Source organism: Furipterus horrens, unplaced genomic scaffold (genome assembly GCF_987537825.1).
Source record: "Furipterus horrens unplaced genomic scaffold, mFurHor1.1.pri manual_scaffold_2, whole genome shotgun sequence".
NCBI lineage: Eukaryota > Metazoa > Chordata > Mammalia > Chiroptera > Furipteridae > Furipterus > Furipterus horrens.
In genome coordinates, this window is record NW_028327172.1 from 60,162,200 (window position 1) to 60,178,074 (window position 15,875).

General features: G+C 37.4%; 1 protein-coding gene across 1 annotated transcript; it reads right to left on the bottom strand.

The window, feature by feature from the left end:
* Positions 1-8,134: 8,134 nt before the first annotated feature.
* On the bottom strand, positions 8,135-14,487 carry TMEM126B (transmembrane protein 126B). The gene is made up of 5 exons (XM_090267813.1): positions 14,365-14,487; positions 11,660-11,781; positions 10,432-10,625; positions 9,281-9,392; positions 8,135-9,020 (listed from the first exon to the last, which is right to left on the bottom strand). Exons 1-5 carry the CDS (start codon positions 14,443-14,445, stop codon positions 8,837-8,839), a joined length of 693 nt encoding a protein of 230 aa, XP_090123939.1. The 5' UTR covers positions 14,446-14,487; the 3' UTR covers positions 8,135-8,836.
* Between the last annotated feature and the right edge of the window lie 1,388 nt (positions 14,488-15,875).

Here is a 15,875-nt window from a genome sequence, read left to right on the forward strand (position 1 = left end):
GAATTTCTACCAACTTGTTCTATCAATCATTGAGAGAAGGTTAATGAAATCACCAACTATTATGGGCATTTTCCTATTTCTCCTTTCAGTTTTATCAGCTCTTCATGTATTTTGAAGCTCCATTACTCTATGAATAAACATTTAGGATAAATTGATCCCTGTATCAGTTTACTTATATATTATTTAATATTAATTGTTTAATATTAATATAGCCACTCCAATAACTTTCTTTGATTAATGTTAACATGAGATAGTTTTTCCCATCCTTTTACTTTTAACCTGTTTGTTTCATTATATGTAATGCAAGCTTCTTATAGGTAGTATATAATTGAATTTTGTTTTTTATAGAAATTGATAAATTCTGGCTTTTAATGAAGGAGGTGTTTAGAACACACTTAATATGATTTTTATAGTCTAGGATTTAAATCTGTCATCTTGCTGTTTGATCCATCTTTTCTACATTCCTGTTTTCCTTTTTTTGGACTTTTTAAAGATTAATTGAATATACTTTATTCCATTTTATTCCTTTGTTGGCTTATTAGCTATAACTCTTTAAAGAAATTGTAATGATTGCGTTAGCATGCACATTATACACCTATATTAGTTTCCTTGGGCTACTGGAAGAAAGTACCACAAACTGGGGGGCTTAAAACAAAAAATTTATTCGTGCACTGTTTTGGTGGTTAGAAGTCTGTAATCAGTGTATTGTTTGGCATGGCTGATGTCTAGTGAAGTGCTGAAGGACAATCTGTTCCATGCTTCTCTTAGTTTCTGGTGGTTGCTAGCGATCCTTGGTGTCTCTTGGCTTGTAGATGCATTGTTCTGTTCTTTGCTTCTGTTGTCACATGGCATTTCCTTTTCTATTTTTGTGGCTTCTTATGACCATCTTCTCTCTGTATACCCAAATTTTTCTTATTTTATAAAAACACCAGTTATTAGTTAAGGGCTCACCTTGATCCCATATACCTCATCCTAATTTGATAAAATTTGTAAAGACCCTATTTCCAAATAAGGATGCATTTACAGGTACTGGGGATTAAAACTTGAAAATATATTTTGGAAGGGTACAGTTCAAGCCACAATAACATCTTAAATTTATCACAGCCTGTCTTCAAGTGATATTATAGCACTTCACATATAAGAAATTTACAACTGTATACTTTCATTATTTTCAGTCTTTGTGTTATTGTTGTCATACCTTTACTTCTATAAATCACACAATACATAGTTATTAAATTATTATTTTTATTTCAATAGTCATTTGTCTTTGAAGTATTTTTTAAAGTAAGAAAATTTATGTTTATCCACATATTTACCATGTGTAGTGGTCTTTATTCTTTTATAGATCCATATTCTATCTGGTATCTTTTTCCTTCTACCCAAAACATCCTCTTTAACATATCAGAAAGTAAATCTGGTGGTGAATTCTTTCATAGTTTGCAAGTCTTAAGAAGTATTTAGCCTTAAATATTAAAATTGTGGTAAAAGACATAACATTAAGCTTACCATGTTAAATATTTTTAAGTGTTTATTTAAATAGTGTTAAGTATATTCACATTATTTTGCAGCAGATCTCTAGAACTTTTTCATTTGGAAACACTGAAACTCTGTATTCACTAAACACTAATTACCCCTCTCCATTCTCCCTAGCCTTTGGTAACCACCTTACTATTTTCTGTTTACATGAGTTGGACTACTTTAGATACTTCATATGAGTGGAATCATACATTATTTGTGGTGTTATGACTGGCTCATTTTATTAAGCATGATGTTCTTGAAGTTCATTTATTTTATTGTATGTGATAGAATTTCTCTATTTTAAAGGCTGCATAATATTACAATGCATATACCTGTACATACCACATTTTTTAATCCATTCATACACTGATGAACATTTAGGATATTTCTATCACCTGACTATTGTGAATAACACTGCAATGAACATGGGTGTGCAAATATCTCTTCAAGACCCTGCTTTGATTTCTATTGGATATATATCCAGAACTGAGATTACTAGATCATGTGGTATTTCTATTTTAATTTTTTTAGAAACCATTATAATATTTTATGTAATGACTGCACCAGTTTACATTCCTACCAACCATGAACAAGGTTTCCAACATTTCCACATTCTAGACAGTGCTTATTTTCTGTTTATTTGGTAGTGGCCATCCTGATGGATGTGAGGAAATATCTCACAGTGGTTTTCATTTGCATGTCCCTAATGATTAGTGATGTTGGGCATCTTTGTATGTGCTTATTGACTGTTTGTATATATTCTTTATAAAAATGTCTCGTCAAGTCATTTGCTCATATTTTAATTGGATTTTTAAAAAATTTATTGATTTTTAGAGAGAGAGAGGAAAAAAGGGAGAGAGAATATCAATTTGTCCTTCCACTTATTTATGCACTCACTGTTTGATTCTTGTATGTGCCCTGTGTATCGGGATGGTCTTCTAACCGACTGAGGTACCTGGCCTGGACATTAATTGGATTGTTATTTGTTGTCATTGAGTTATATTGTAGATATTAACCCCTTATCAGATATATAAAGAGTTACTTATTATTTCTCCCATTCCATAGGCTGCCTTTCCATTCTGTTGATTGTTTTGTTATGGATAACTTTTTGAGTTTAATATACTCCCATTTGTCTAATTGTGATTGTTACTTGTGCTTTGGTATCGTAGACAAGAAATCATCAATTTCAGTGTCCTGAAATTTTTTCCTGACATCTTCTTCTAGAGTATTTGTAGTCTTTTTGTCTTACATTTAAATCTTTAATTCATTTTGAGTCAGTTTTTATATATGGAGAATGAAAATGGTCCAATTTTATTCTTTTGCATGTTTAGTTTGTTCTTCTTTTTCTAGTTCCTTGAGGTGTAGGTTTAGGTTTTTGATTTGAGATCTTTCTTTTTAAATATGTTTACTACTATAAACTTCTCTCTTATTACTGCTTTCACTGCATCCATGAGTTTTGACATTCACCTTTTATTTTTGCTTGTCCCCAGATATTTTCTAAGTTCCCTTATGATTTTTTTGAGTTTAAGAGTGCATTGTTTCCTTGATATAGGACTTGGCAATTATTTTTTTAGATATGACACAAAAAGCCAAGGCAACAAAAGCAAAAATAACTAAATGGGACTACATCAAACTAAAACGCCCTGTCAGAGAGATCCTGTGACTTGTAGCAGGCTGGAGGGAGAAGGTAAAGGGTGTACACAGGCTTACCTGGTCCCTGGGGAGGATTGCAGTTAGCCCCTAGTTGCCTGCTATATCAGAAACCTGATCAGGCAGTATCTTTAATAATATGCAAATAGATACCTTTTAGGGAAAGGTTGGGAGATGAGGGTTTCCTCCTGCTCTCTCTTTGCTGAGCCCTAAAGATATAGCTGGGCCCTGGTTGCTGTGGCTCAGTGGATTGCGCGTAGGCCTGCAGCCAAATGTCGCTGGTTAGATTCCCAGTCAGGGCACATGACTAGGTTGCACGTCAGGTCCGCAGTTGGGGGCGCGAGTGAGAGGCAACCACACAGTGATGTTTCTCTCCCTCTCTCCTTTCCCCTCTCTCTAAAAATAAAGCAAACAAATAAATAATAATAATAAAGATATAGCTGGTTTAAGAGCTGCTGCTTTGTTTGCTGTATTCCTGTGGGACTAGTGAATGGAAGCTCATTGGTTATCAGAGTGAGATCTGGGGACCTGTCCCTGGGGTAGCAGCAGAAGAGCTGTTGCACAGAAGTGTGTATTAGCTCCTTCCAGGGAGATAATGTTGACTTGGAGTGGCCTCATGAGAAAAGGTAGGGAGGTGTCTACTGGCTTCCCTAGTCTCTAGAAAGAATTGCAGTGACTCCTAGAAGTGTTCAGTTAGAATTCTGACCCTCAGACAACGTTTTTAAAGTGTGCAGATAAACCTCATTCAGGGAAAACTGGGAGATGGGCATTTTTTGTCTGCTTCTTCTGCACTGGGGAGATAGCTTCAGTGAGTGTTTCTATCAGTTAACAACTGTATTTTTCTTTTTGTTGTTGTTGTTTGCTGTAGTCGTGTGGGTCTCATGGACAACAAACCTGTTGGCTTTCAGAGCTAGGTATTTTGGTGGCCCTTCCCTCACATAGAAATCTTAAATGTTGGGGCACTAGGTGTTGGGTCCAAACATTTACCTTCTCAGGGAGAAGCTGAGATTTTTGAATTTCCTTCTGATTTTATGTTGCTGTGTTGGGGTGGGGTTATGATGAGTGTTTCAATCCTTTCCTTACCCATCTGGTGTATTTTCTCATTTGCCTGATCTTTAGGAATCACTCAGCTAGTTTCTGTATTTCTTTCAGAGGGAATTGCTCTGTGTGTAGCTGTAGATTCAGTGTGTCTTTGGGCGGCGAGTTTCGGAGCATCCCATGTCGCCACCTGGGACAAGAGTCCTTGAATCTGTGATCTTAGTTTTCATCAAGCTTGGAAAATTTCAGCCATTAGTATTTCAAAAAATTTTTTCTGCTCACCCCTTCCTCAGATGCCTTCACTTACAGGTATAGAGGTATGTAAGGTTACTATGTTAATTTTTTAAATAAGTTTTATTTTGAAGTTTATAGTATTTCTTCAAGTTCACTGATCTTTTCTTTTGCTATGCCTAATCACGGGGTGACTTTAGGGGGCTCTGTTACTTCAGTGAAGACTCAATTATTTGTGTTTATTAATGTTTGTGTGATTGTCTTTGTAGGGATAGAATGATGAAGGTAGAGGAATATAAATTATATATCTTTGGAAGAATTTTTTTTAATGAGCTATAGGAAGGCAAGCAAATTCTATTAAATTCAGCCAATCTGTAGAATACTGTTTCTTCATTATATTACTGCTTAAATTTGGAAATTCAAATACTGAATAGTTTACACAACACAATTGTACAAAAGCAAGGAGAAAATCAATACAATACATTGTTACCTATGCAATTCAATGCAGTACAATACAAAAGCTGGGGGGAAATCACATGGTTAAGGCAGTGGGAGGAAATGGAGGAAAAGAGGCAAAAGAGAAAGGAAGTTCTCATAGTAGGGACAACACCTTAGTGTTGTTTTACCCATTGGGGAAAACAGACAATGTAAAACATTTATTGAGCACCTTGTATATGCCTGGTATGGTTCCATGTCCTTTAATCTTTATAACCTCAGTGCAAGGCAGTTAATATGTTTTCAGAGAAAACAGTCAAAAAGGTAACTTGACAAATGTGGGGTATAGTATACAATGTCTTTCATATACTAGATCTTGACTCAATATCAGCTGAATAAATGAATACATATTCAAATAAAACATATCTTGTGAATTTTTTGTGCTTCTTTATAATCCTTCCTAGAAAAATGCTAAACTCAACTACAAGCTAGGAAAAGGACTTTGTACATAGTAATAACAATAATGGCAGCAACACTATAATATAGAGTTCTTGTTTGATTTACATATATTAATTTAATCCTGACTTAATACAATCTGTATTCTTCATTTTATAGATGAGGGAACTGAGGTGCAGAGAGGTGAAATAACTTAAGTCATTGTGTTGGTAATTAGTTAAGCCATGATTTGAACCTTGATAGTGGAGTTCCAGGCTGTACTTGACACCTCTGAAGGCATATCTTGCCTTCAGTACCTTGCTGCTTTTCTTCACTGGGGTTCACATTTATTTTCATCTTTGGGCTCAGACCCAGGTCAAGGTTTCCCTAATTTCCCCTTTTAGACTTATTACAGCCTCTTTGGCAAAGAATTCTCAGCTTTTTCTATTGTAGAAAAGGCAAAATGAAATCTCTTCAGCTTTCTTATGACAGCAGAGGTAAACATAAATCAACCTTGTTGTATTTCCCAGATTACTACCTAAGCATATGAAGAAATAAAACAACTTATGGAGCTTAATAATTCATAGAGCTTCTACAAATCAAATGGTCCAAAGACATGAACAGAAAATAAACAAAAGAGGCCAATATCCTTATTTTAAAATCAACTTTAGCTAGATTCATTTTTGTTTTTTTCTTTTTGCCTCAAGATTGAGAAACTTTAGAAAGACTGATGTGGCTGATGCTGGAGAAGGACAGTAAGGATATGAAGGGGGTGAGGGACAGTGAAAAAGTAGTGGGATCAATGGGTTATAGGTTCTGTTGAGGCTAAAGTAATGCTGGAGTTGTGGTATGAGAATGAAATGAACTTGAAGGCCAGGAGACAATGGTAAGAACATCAGATTTTAAAATTGAGAATGCAGAGAATTTGAATTTATTGACAATGACAGGTCTAAAGCAACATAGTACAAATAGAAATATGAGTTACATATATAATTATAAAATCCTGGTAGGCACATCAGAGAAGGAAAACTCTGACTCCAAAAAACCTCCTCTGCCTTGCGGCATACCTCTTCAGGGGAAAGGCTAAGGGAGTAAACCCCGACAGAAAATCCAGAGCCGGAGTCCCTAAGGCGGTTTGACGTTGTAGTCAACACCGCCAACTCCTGCGGCGCACGTGAAGCCAAGCTGTATTGACTCCGTCTTTCCCTTGGACCCTTCAGCTGCGAAGAGAGGGGGGGTCTGCTGCATGGGCAACAGCAGACCCTCCATATCACCCTGCCCAGGCTCTGTAGCTTCAGCTTCACTGGAGAGGACACTCCAGCGTCATCGCAAGATGTCGATTCAACACGGGAGGAGACAGATACCGTGTCACTCCCGAGTCGGACTGCACAGCCATTCTCGGCGGTGCAGATAGACTCTTAAGAAGCTACACCATCGTCTCTCGAGACGGACGGCTGCCGACGACGACGGTAGGCACATTAAAAAAAGCAAGTAAAATTAATTTAATGTATTTTATTTACTCCAATATAAATAAGAGTAATCTTTCAACAACTTATCAATGGATCACTCATGAGATATTTTGCATTCTCTTTTACATAGTAAATCTTCAAACGTTGATGTGTAGTTTACACTTATAACACATTTCAATTTAGACTGTTCACATTTGAAATGCTATTGACTATTATATCAGAGAGGTCTAAAGTATGACCATGGAAATAAGTGGTAAGGTAAAGAGATCAGGGTGTTGGATCACCTATGTGTATACTGGAATCATCAAGAATGTACTGCCACTAACAAGAATGTGTTGGACCTATATGTAGTGACTTGGAAAGATTTCCAAGACATATAGTCAAGTAAAAATTTTCAGCATACTATGTATGGATAATACAATTTATTTTAAAATATGTAAATTACAAAAGAATACTGCAAGGAAAGAAGCATCCTAACTTGATAGTGGTTAACTGAAGAATGGAGTAGAAATAGGATAAAGTGGGAGAGCAGGAGAATTTTTTAAGTTTTGTTCTATGTAGCAAATATATATACAGGGTGAGGCAAAAGTAGGTTAACAGTTGTTCATATGGAAAAATCATCAAATAATAATATAAGTATTCTCTGTTCTGCATAGTCACAATTGTAAACCTACTTTTGCCCGCCTTTCTGGATCATTTGACAATCTCACAATGAGAAAGTATTCATGTACTCATATAATAATTTTTTAAGAATTAAGATTAAATACCATTGGTTTAGTTTTCTATTTGTCTTTATCCCTTCTCCCCTCCTGCACCACCTCCCCTCCAATCACTTGCCCTTTGCTTAAGAGTTTCAAGTATCATGAGTTTTTCTGAGAATACACAGCTGAATGACTAGCCTTTTTCTTTTTTCCATTGGCAAAAAAGTGCATGTATTTCAGTTTGTTGTATATGATGCCATGAGTACCTTATGAAGACTTCCATTTCTGCTTTGGGTTGCTTGGGGCCTCAGATGACCAAATATTTAATCTCAATATATGGTTAAGACAAGGAGAAAGAGTTGTGGGATTCCATTTTCTATCTTATTCTTTTCATTAGGCAGTGTTCATTCCTGAATTAAGGTAAATGCTCTAGCAGATATAAAGAAGCTGGCTGTGATATTTTTCTTTAGATTTTAAGCTTGTTGAGGGAAGGGACTGAATATTTGTACTCCTGGTGCCTATATGAATGCATAGCAAATAGGCACTCAATATATGTTCTTTAACCTTTTGAGTGTCATGCATAATTTGAAATTTGGATCAACATGAGAAAAAATTTTATCAATATATAACTTGAGGTACAAAAAAAGACATAAAATATGAATTATTCCATTGTTATTTACATTTATAGCCACTGAAAAGAGTCACTGGGAGCAACACTGGCACTTTTGGAAAAATCTGTCAGTGTTGCTCGCAGCGATGTTGGCACTCAAAGCGTTAAACAATATAGTGAAAACAATAAGAAGCTAGTATGTATATTGAATTAGAGTTTACAGTAGAGGAATGGGATGTTTGATATTTCTATATTTTTCTTATGAACTTTCAGCTTCTTCAAAATTTAAGTCCAATGTCATTTTTTCCCTATAGCCTTCCCTTCTGCCCAAGTAGTTAATGGCCACATCCTCAATGTGCCCACAAATTTATGTGTAACCTTCATGTGGGTGTCTCAAACCCTATCATGTTATGTGCTCACATTTTTAATTTCTCTTCTAATTGTGAGTTCCTTCTGGATAAGGACCATTTCTTATTACATGTAACACAATGCCTGAGCTGCAGCAGGTGTTCAATAAATGTCTGATGAATGAATGACTATATAAATGTATAGATCAGAACTTGAGGTCTCAAACCCATTTCCACATACTCTGAGGAAGAAAGACAAAACTTATTTATTAAATTACTGAACATGTACTGAGAACTTGCTATATACTAGGCAAAAAGAACAGAAACAAATTGTCCAGAGTTACTTTGAACTCTTCCAGCAATACCTGAGTCTTCATCATAAAAAATCCATTCATGCTTTGGTCAATCTTCATGTACAGTTTTCTCAAATGTACTTTCAAATATTTCATAATGCTGTATACCATTATATATCCCAAACATTGTCTGAAAGGCTAGAGGAATCAGCATTCCTTTTACCTCTGTTTGACAAAGCATTACCCAATAAAGTAAAACTTTTCCTTTCGGTGGCAGTGGAACAGTATGATACCTAAAAAGAAGGAAAAAAAAAGAGTTAAGCACTCTTCCTGGATGCATATTTTATCAAAAACTTGTTGATTTCTCTTAAACTCATCATTTCTATTCAAGGTCTTTCGTGTAACCTAGCAAAAAGGTTAAAAGTTAGCTATTTGAAATAGCAAACTACTATATGTTGATTAAAATGTGTTACTACAGCTAAAAAATAAGGGAGTTTACTCATTTTTTAAAGGAAGGGAGGAAGGAAGAGAAGGAACAAACAGACAGACTTACTTTACTGCCAGACGTCCATTTTTAGAGAAAGCCAAAGAAGTGGGATATAAAACACCACATACTATGCCAACGAGTGAACTTCTCAGAACACAATTTTCCTGGCTTATATTACCTGGAAAACAAAGTAAATTTGGTTTCCCTTTAAAACTCAGGGTAAACATTAAGAGTCTTGTGCTCTCAAAGAGTAGTTATCTGCACTGTCCTCAATCATAGTGAAACAATAGAAAGAATATTAGGAATTCAGTCTATAGCATATAATAGACTAAATGCACCACATCTTAAAAAATGCTTTTACTATACTTTACATAAGAAAAGTTATCTCTTACATATGTGGTTGCTGCAGAAGACACTTTCTAATAAAGAATATTAAACTAGCAAACCAGACATTTGGATTCTAGGTTAATACATTTTATTGTCTATATGTTATGAATGTGCTAGGTGCTAGGGATACAGTGTTGCATAAAAGAGACCCAATATCTAACCTTCAGGCTAGTCTACCAGGAAAGAAAGACATCAGATATTAGACATTATATAAATAATTTTAAGCATTAAAATGAATAGGGACTATATCTAGAAACCCTGAGGGAATCAGAGGTTTCCCTGGGGAAGAGATATTTAAGCAGGAACTTGATGAAGTTCCAACAACTACCAGTTATAAAACTTAAGATAAGGGGACGAGGAAGAAAATAACATTAGAAGCTCATAATATGCCAGGTACTATGTTAGGCATTTAACGTACACTATCTTAACTCTCACAGTCCTGTGAGGTAAGTACTATTAGTCCTAATGTTAACAGGGAAGACAACTGAGTCTCAGGTTAAATGACTTGCCCAGTGTCACAAAACATAAGTGGTAGGAAGTAGGATCTGAAACAATCATGTGTGTAGTATGCCAAAGCCTGCTTTCTTTCTCAGTATATTATGTAGCTTCGTAGATGTGAACATGTCTCTGTTTTTGTTGCTTACCTGTAAAAAAGCCAATGCTACTCGACTGTTGTGGGGGTAAAATAGGACAATATATGTGAAGGTACTTTGTAAGTGGTAAAGCAATACATAAATGTAAGGGATTATTATCAGCAGTAGCAACAGTATACATTAATCAGTAATTTTACTTAGACATAAACACATATACTTTAATGAATTTAAATTTACCTGAACACAAAGCATCCGTGACAAAGAGCTTGTAAGCAACTATAGTAGACAAAAATGGAAGTGTAGTCAATGATGCATATGTCTTCAAAGCATCGTGGTTAACCTTGAAGCAGCGTCTGAAAATAAGGTTTGCCAACATTCCAGAGAAACTAGCTGTTGTTCCAAAGATCACTGTTCCATATACATTTAAAGTCCTAATGGAAAAACAATAATTAAGGTCAACATATTTTCCTAATGGGTATACTTTCTTGGGTATTCACCTGTTATTACATATTTACTCAACATCAAATATTTCTTGAGCACTTGCACTTACTATGTAAAAGTACTTTCTACATGCTAAGGATAGGGCAGTGACTAAAGTAAAAAAAAAAAAATTCCATTTCTCATGGAACTTACTTTCTAATCAGAGGATATAATTCTCTTTCGGAGACTATTTAGAGTGGTTCTAAAATGAAGGTCTTTCAAAGAAAGAATTAATTTTGGCCACAAATAAATGTGAATATGTTCCAATACAGCCAAATTTTATGAGCTATTTAAATTCAGGAAGACTGCTCCTACTACTAAAAGAATTTGCTTAAGGTCATTTGAAAAAAGTTGTTTACATTTGATTAGGCCTTCTAGAAAATAATTATTTCTTAATTAGCCCAGATGCATTTAAAATAATTTGTCAAGGATTTCCAACACTTCATCCAAAGAGATATGCTAGATCAAGATTTACTTATTCTGACTCATACCTAAATCCAGAAATGTGTAAGGTCTAAGGTCAACATCATTTGATTTTATTTTTGAGCTCTAATAATCTAAAAGTCAAAATGGTAATGTGAAACTACATGTATATCATGGAATCTATATTCCTATTTATTAACTCAGCACTGTGGCTAAGGTAATCAATTCTAAACTGAATTTAATTACAGTTGATCATTAATTAAATATAAATAGCCCCCCCATTGTATTCTCTTAATTACCTTTAATTTAAAAATGTTTATTGCACAAATAACATTTCAATAACAATTTTGGGCATTTTTAAAGAAATCATCACAGTCCTAATATTCCAAGAAACCACTGTTTTCGTTTGTCTATGCTTCTCTCCAGTTTTTATTTTTTTAAATAAGCTTTCTTCACAACCAATTCAATAAAGTTAATAGGATCTTAGATATTCAGAAACAACGGCAATACGGAAGATCTGCAAATAAAGTTCACTGATTTTCAGTCTGGGTGTGCCTCTTACTTTTCTTTTCTAAGATACTCAAATTTTTTTTCTATGATTTCGATGACCATTGGTCGTCTCAGTTTTGCATCTCCTAGAGAAAGACTGGGCTGACCATGTGTGTACGTTGCCATCTTGATGTCCTGGAAAACACAAAATTCGAGAACCATAATTACTAGTGAAATCTTATTAAGCTCTACAGATTCAGATTCAAAAACATTTATACCCCAGTACTGTGTCAGGTGTTGTCATCTGCTTTTAAATGCTTTTTAATGACTCAATCAACATTTAGTGAGCTCTTACTATCTGCTAGAAAATGGCTTTTTGATTCACATCATAATTTTGAAAAATTGGTAGGATAATGATCACCTCTACTTTTACAGATGAGAAAAATAAGGTTCAGAAAGGCTGAGTTGCCCTAGGACTTGGGTAGAAGGATAACTTACTGAAATACTTTAGTTTCTTCTCAGTTTTCCCCAAAGGTAGCCAGGCCCTTTGTAGTTCTCCTTGCTCTACCTTTTTCAGAGCTGGAAGAAAACAGCTGCTACTCTTGACCACTATCTCTATCCTGTTTTATAAAAGCCTGAGCTCATTTTGGAGATTATATAGAGTTTCCTGGAGACGTTGGAGAGAGCAGGGACAATAGTGAGAGAGGACATCAAAGGGGGAAAGTGTTCCAGCCTAGGAAGGGATAGTGGATGGCTACGGATTGTATGTTATACATCAAGCTCCTTAGTAGCACCTGGGGTGAAAGCAGGGACTTTACTGGAAATTGCTGTGCAGAATACCAGTGAGCCAGGACCCATGGCACTGGGCTCTAGGACTGGAAGGTTCCTGTGTCCCAAGTGTGATGTATGAATAGGTGGCTGTTAATAAAAAGGGATCATGAGGATTTGGCTATAGCATCTTAACAGAAACCAGTGGTAAAACAAAACACAACAAAAAAAGCCTAGATCCTCAAAAAGCTTCCTTTCTGAATGTTGTGCTCTGGGCAAGACTCTCCAATCTCTGTGAAAATTCTTTAAAAAAAACACCACCACCAAAAAACAGTTAAATCTTTTGCCACACTAGCAATATGAGAGTCCAGATTAGCCAATGAATAGATTTTTAAAAATCTATGGCCCTTCAAAATTTATAATCTCCACTTTAACAACATTAAATTTAGTAAAGAGCATAGGCTGAATCTTGTATTTCAGGAATCCCAGGCAAGAGAATTAGAGTAGATTAAGCACAATGAACAGAGAAGATACTTAATAAATCAGTGATTCCCAATATATAGTGTGCACAAGAATCACAGTGGGAATTTATTTGAAAAGCAGTCTCTCGAGCTCCCTCCTAAGATATCTGGACTCAGTAGGAGTAGGGTGAAGCCTAGAAATCTGAATTTTAGCACCAGTGATTCTTCTGTTGCTGGTATTCAATAGACATATGTTGAACATCACCATAATATTAATTTCCTGAATAAGCCATATGTAGCAATCCTAACCCTAACTAATAAAAGGCAGTTAATCCTGGTATCAACATTCTGAAGATATGGGATTATCTAAATCTTTCTATGGTATTACACAATAATAATGGGCCAATTCCTTTCCCTCTATTGTTACAGGTTGTACTCAAAATAGTTCTTTTTTCTTTAGAATATCTGGGGAGGACAGGGAATAAAATTACTATTTCTCAGAAACTAGATTTAATCTTTTGCCTCTGACATCTTAATGGAAAAGGGAAGAGAAAAGAGAGAGTAGTATCTGAGGGAGGTTCTATAATCTAATGTTCTATGATAACATGATAACCAGAAACCTTGCATAAATTTATATTTTGCTGTCATCCAATTCACTGAAGTTCCTTATTCCCCACAAAGAAAACTTGCAGGCAATTACTTCTACAGTCTTAGTATATAGACAACAAAGACACCCAGGGTTATGATCGTAAAATACTCAAACAGGACTGCAAGTATTTGAGTGCCTAGTCTTTGGAAGGCACTGTTATTAAAGCAGAGAAATAGATGGGTAACTTTCTGATAGACTTTTAACAAGTATTGAAATGTAAAAGTTTCGCTGTAGCCAACATTTTGTCTAAAAATCAGTCCAAGACCACGCAATATATTGGAAAAAGTGAGTTTATGTAGATACTTTGCTAAGCATCTTACGGTTCTGATAGTGCTTTTAGGTGTACTATTTCACCAGACCTTCACATTTTATACCACATTCATTCATTATTTGACATTCATCAAGATGTAGTCAAGTCTTTAGGAATTCACAACCCAGTCAGAGATCAGGGAAAAAAGGCAGGTTATTTAAACGCAGAATGAATGTGTCATAAAAACAAAATAAAAAACACAAGTAAAGCCAAACTTAACCTAGCTAGGCGGAAGTGTGGGAAGGTTTCCGGAGTGACATTTAAACGAACACCCAAAATAAGAGAATTTGGCGGGGACTGGGGTGTGAAGAACTGCAGGGTGGTATTTCAGGTTGAAGATAAGGCCAGTACGAAGGCCTGGAGGCAAGAGAAAACAAGCGGCAAAGAACCAAGACTAGACTTTAGGTCTCGTACTTTCGCTCCACTTGTGTCCATGTCAACTGGGGAGTGAGCTATTGAGCGACCCATGGACTTAGGAGCTGTTCTCTTTAGGTTTTCAAATTGTTTTTATTTGCATCATTTCAGAAGAGTCCACCAACACACTAATGCTGCAGAAATCACGGTCCACACCACCCTGGACTTCCGCCTACCTCGGGCGCTTCTCCAGCTCCCACCGGCACCACACCTTTATCTCGCAGGTCAGCTCCAGCCTCCCGGCGAAACGCCGCCATTTTGGGAGCTCACGTGACTAGCACGTGGGCGGGGACCCAGAACGCCCGGGGTGGGCATTGTTGCTGCCTCACGCCTCTCTCTTGTAGTCCCGGCCCGCCCCGACCCAGTCAAAAGCCGCGCCCTCCATCCTGGCTGTAATTGGATGCTGCATCCTGAAATTACGACTGCTCATTGGCTCCACAAGGTCCAGGCGCCCGTAGGCCCGCCCCTCCTGCTAGCCCTGCATTCCCTTGCTCTGCGATTTGTTAACCAAGCTCCCTCTCCCGTCCGGAGGGGAACGTGGGGCGTTCCGAGCGCAGGGAGGTAGCTACGCGCTTTCCTCTCTTCAGGGCACCTCTCATAGCTGGGGCCGAGCTGCCTACCCCCTTCATTATTGGGGGAGCTCGCTCTTCTGGCCTGGCCCGTGTATTAAGGCTCCGGGTTCTCGGGGACCTCCTCTCCTGACCACCCCCCCCCCCAACCGGCTTCTAACCCCCCTCAGCCATCTGACTCCTCTCCCCAATATTTAGTGCCCTCATATTTCATCTTTTCGCTCCTCTTGGAAAGGGACTGGAGAAAAATTTGCTCCCCACTTCCCGAGAAGACCCCCCCCCCGCCCCGTTGCCAGCCAGTGTTTCGGGGTGTGGGGCGCAGCGAGGAGGCCTGGCGCCCTTCTGTGCACGTTCTGTGCCCAGCAGTATCTCCCAGACCAGCAACCCCGACCCTCCAGTCTCCATGTCTTAGAGAAGCCAAATTCGAGAGTTATATAATTTCTAGTGCTGCTGTTTCTACTGCCTGAAGAAACACTTCGTCGCGTGGAGGGTGCAGGACATTCTGTGCTCTTCTATATAAGAACGGGGTGTGGGCAGGGGTGGCCAGCGGGAGCAGAGATTGCTTGTCTTTCCTGCAAAAGGAAGGTGGATAGTTTGGAGAGAAATTGAGAGAAGTGTGGATGTGGAAGCCAAGCGGCCGAACCCTCTCATTTAGGAAATCGCCAACCGTTTGCCAGCTTGTGCTCACATGCCTAATACTACTACAGCGTCTCAGAAAACACCTTTGCGGGAAGGTTTGACTTCTCTGGAACAGTCTCAGTGTTTTTCCTTGCTGGATAAGCAGCTGCTTGGATGCGAGGAAATGGTATGATGTGAATGACTTCAGTGTGAAGAAATCTGCTTCGCCAACTCATCCTGCATCAAGTGCCCATTGAGTAGCACTGTCACTTTAATGTCTCCATGCCAAGGGATTGCTTTCCTTCTTTTCAATTCTCTCGGTTAATATATGGGAGGATCAGTATCAGAGGGGGCATTAAGGATCAAGCCTGAGGGGCTTGGAGAGCGCAGAAGAAAATAATTAAAGTGACAGCAAGCTGGATCCCGTCTTTCTGAGGGGTGAGATCTGGAACTTCTGGTCCAGTAAATAGAAAGGGGCCTTTCAGTCTGTGGGCTGCTCT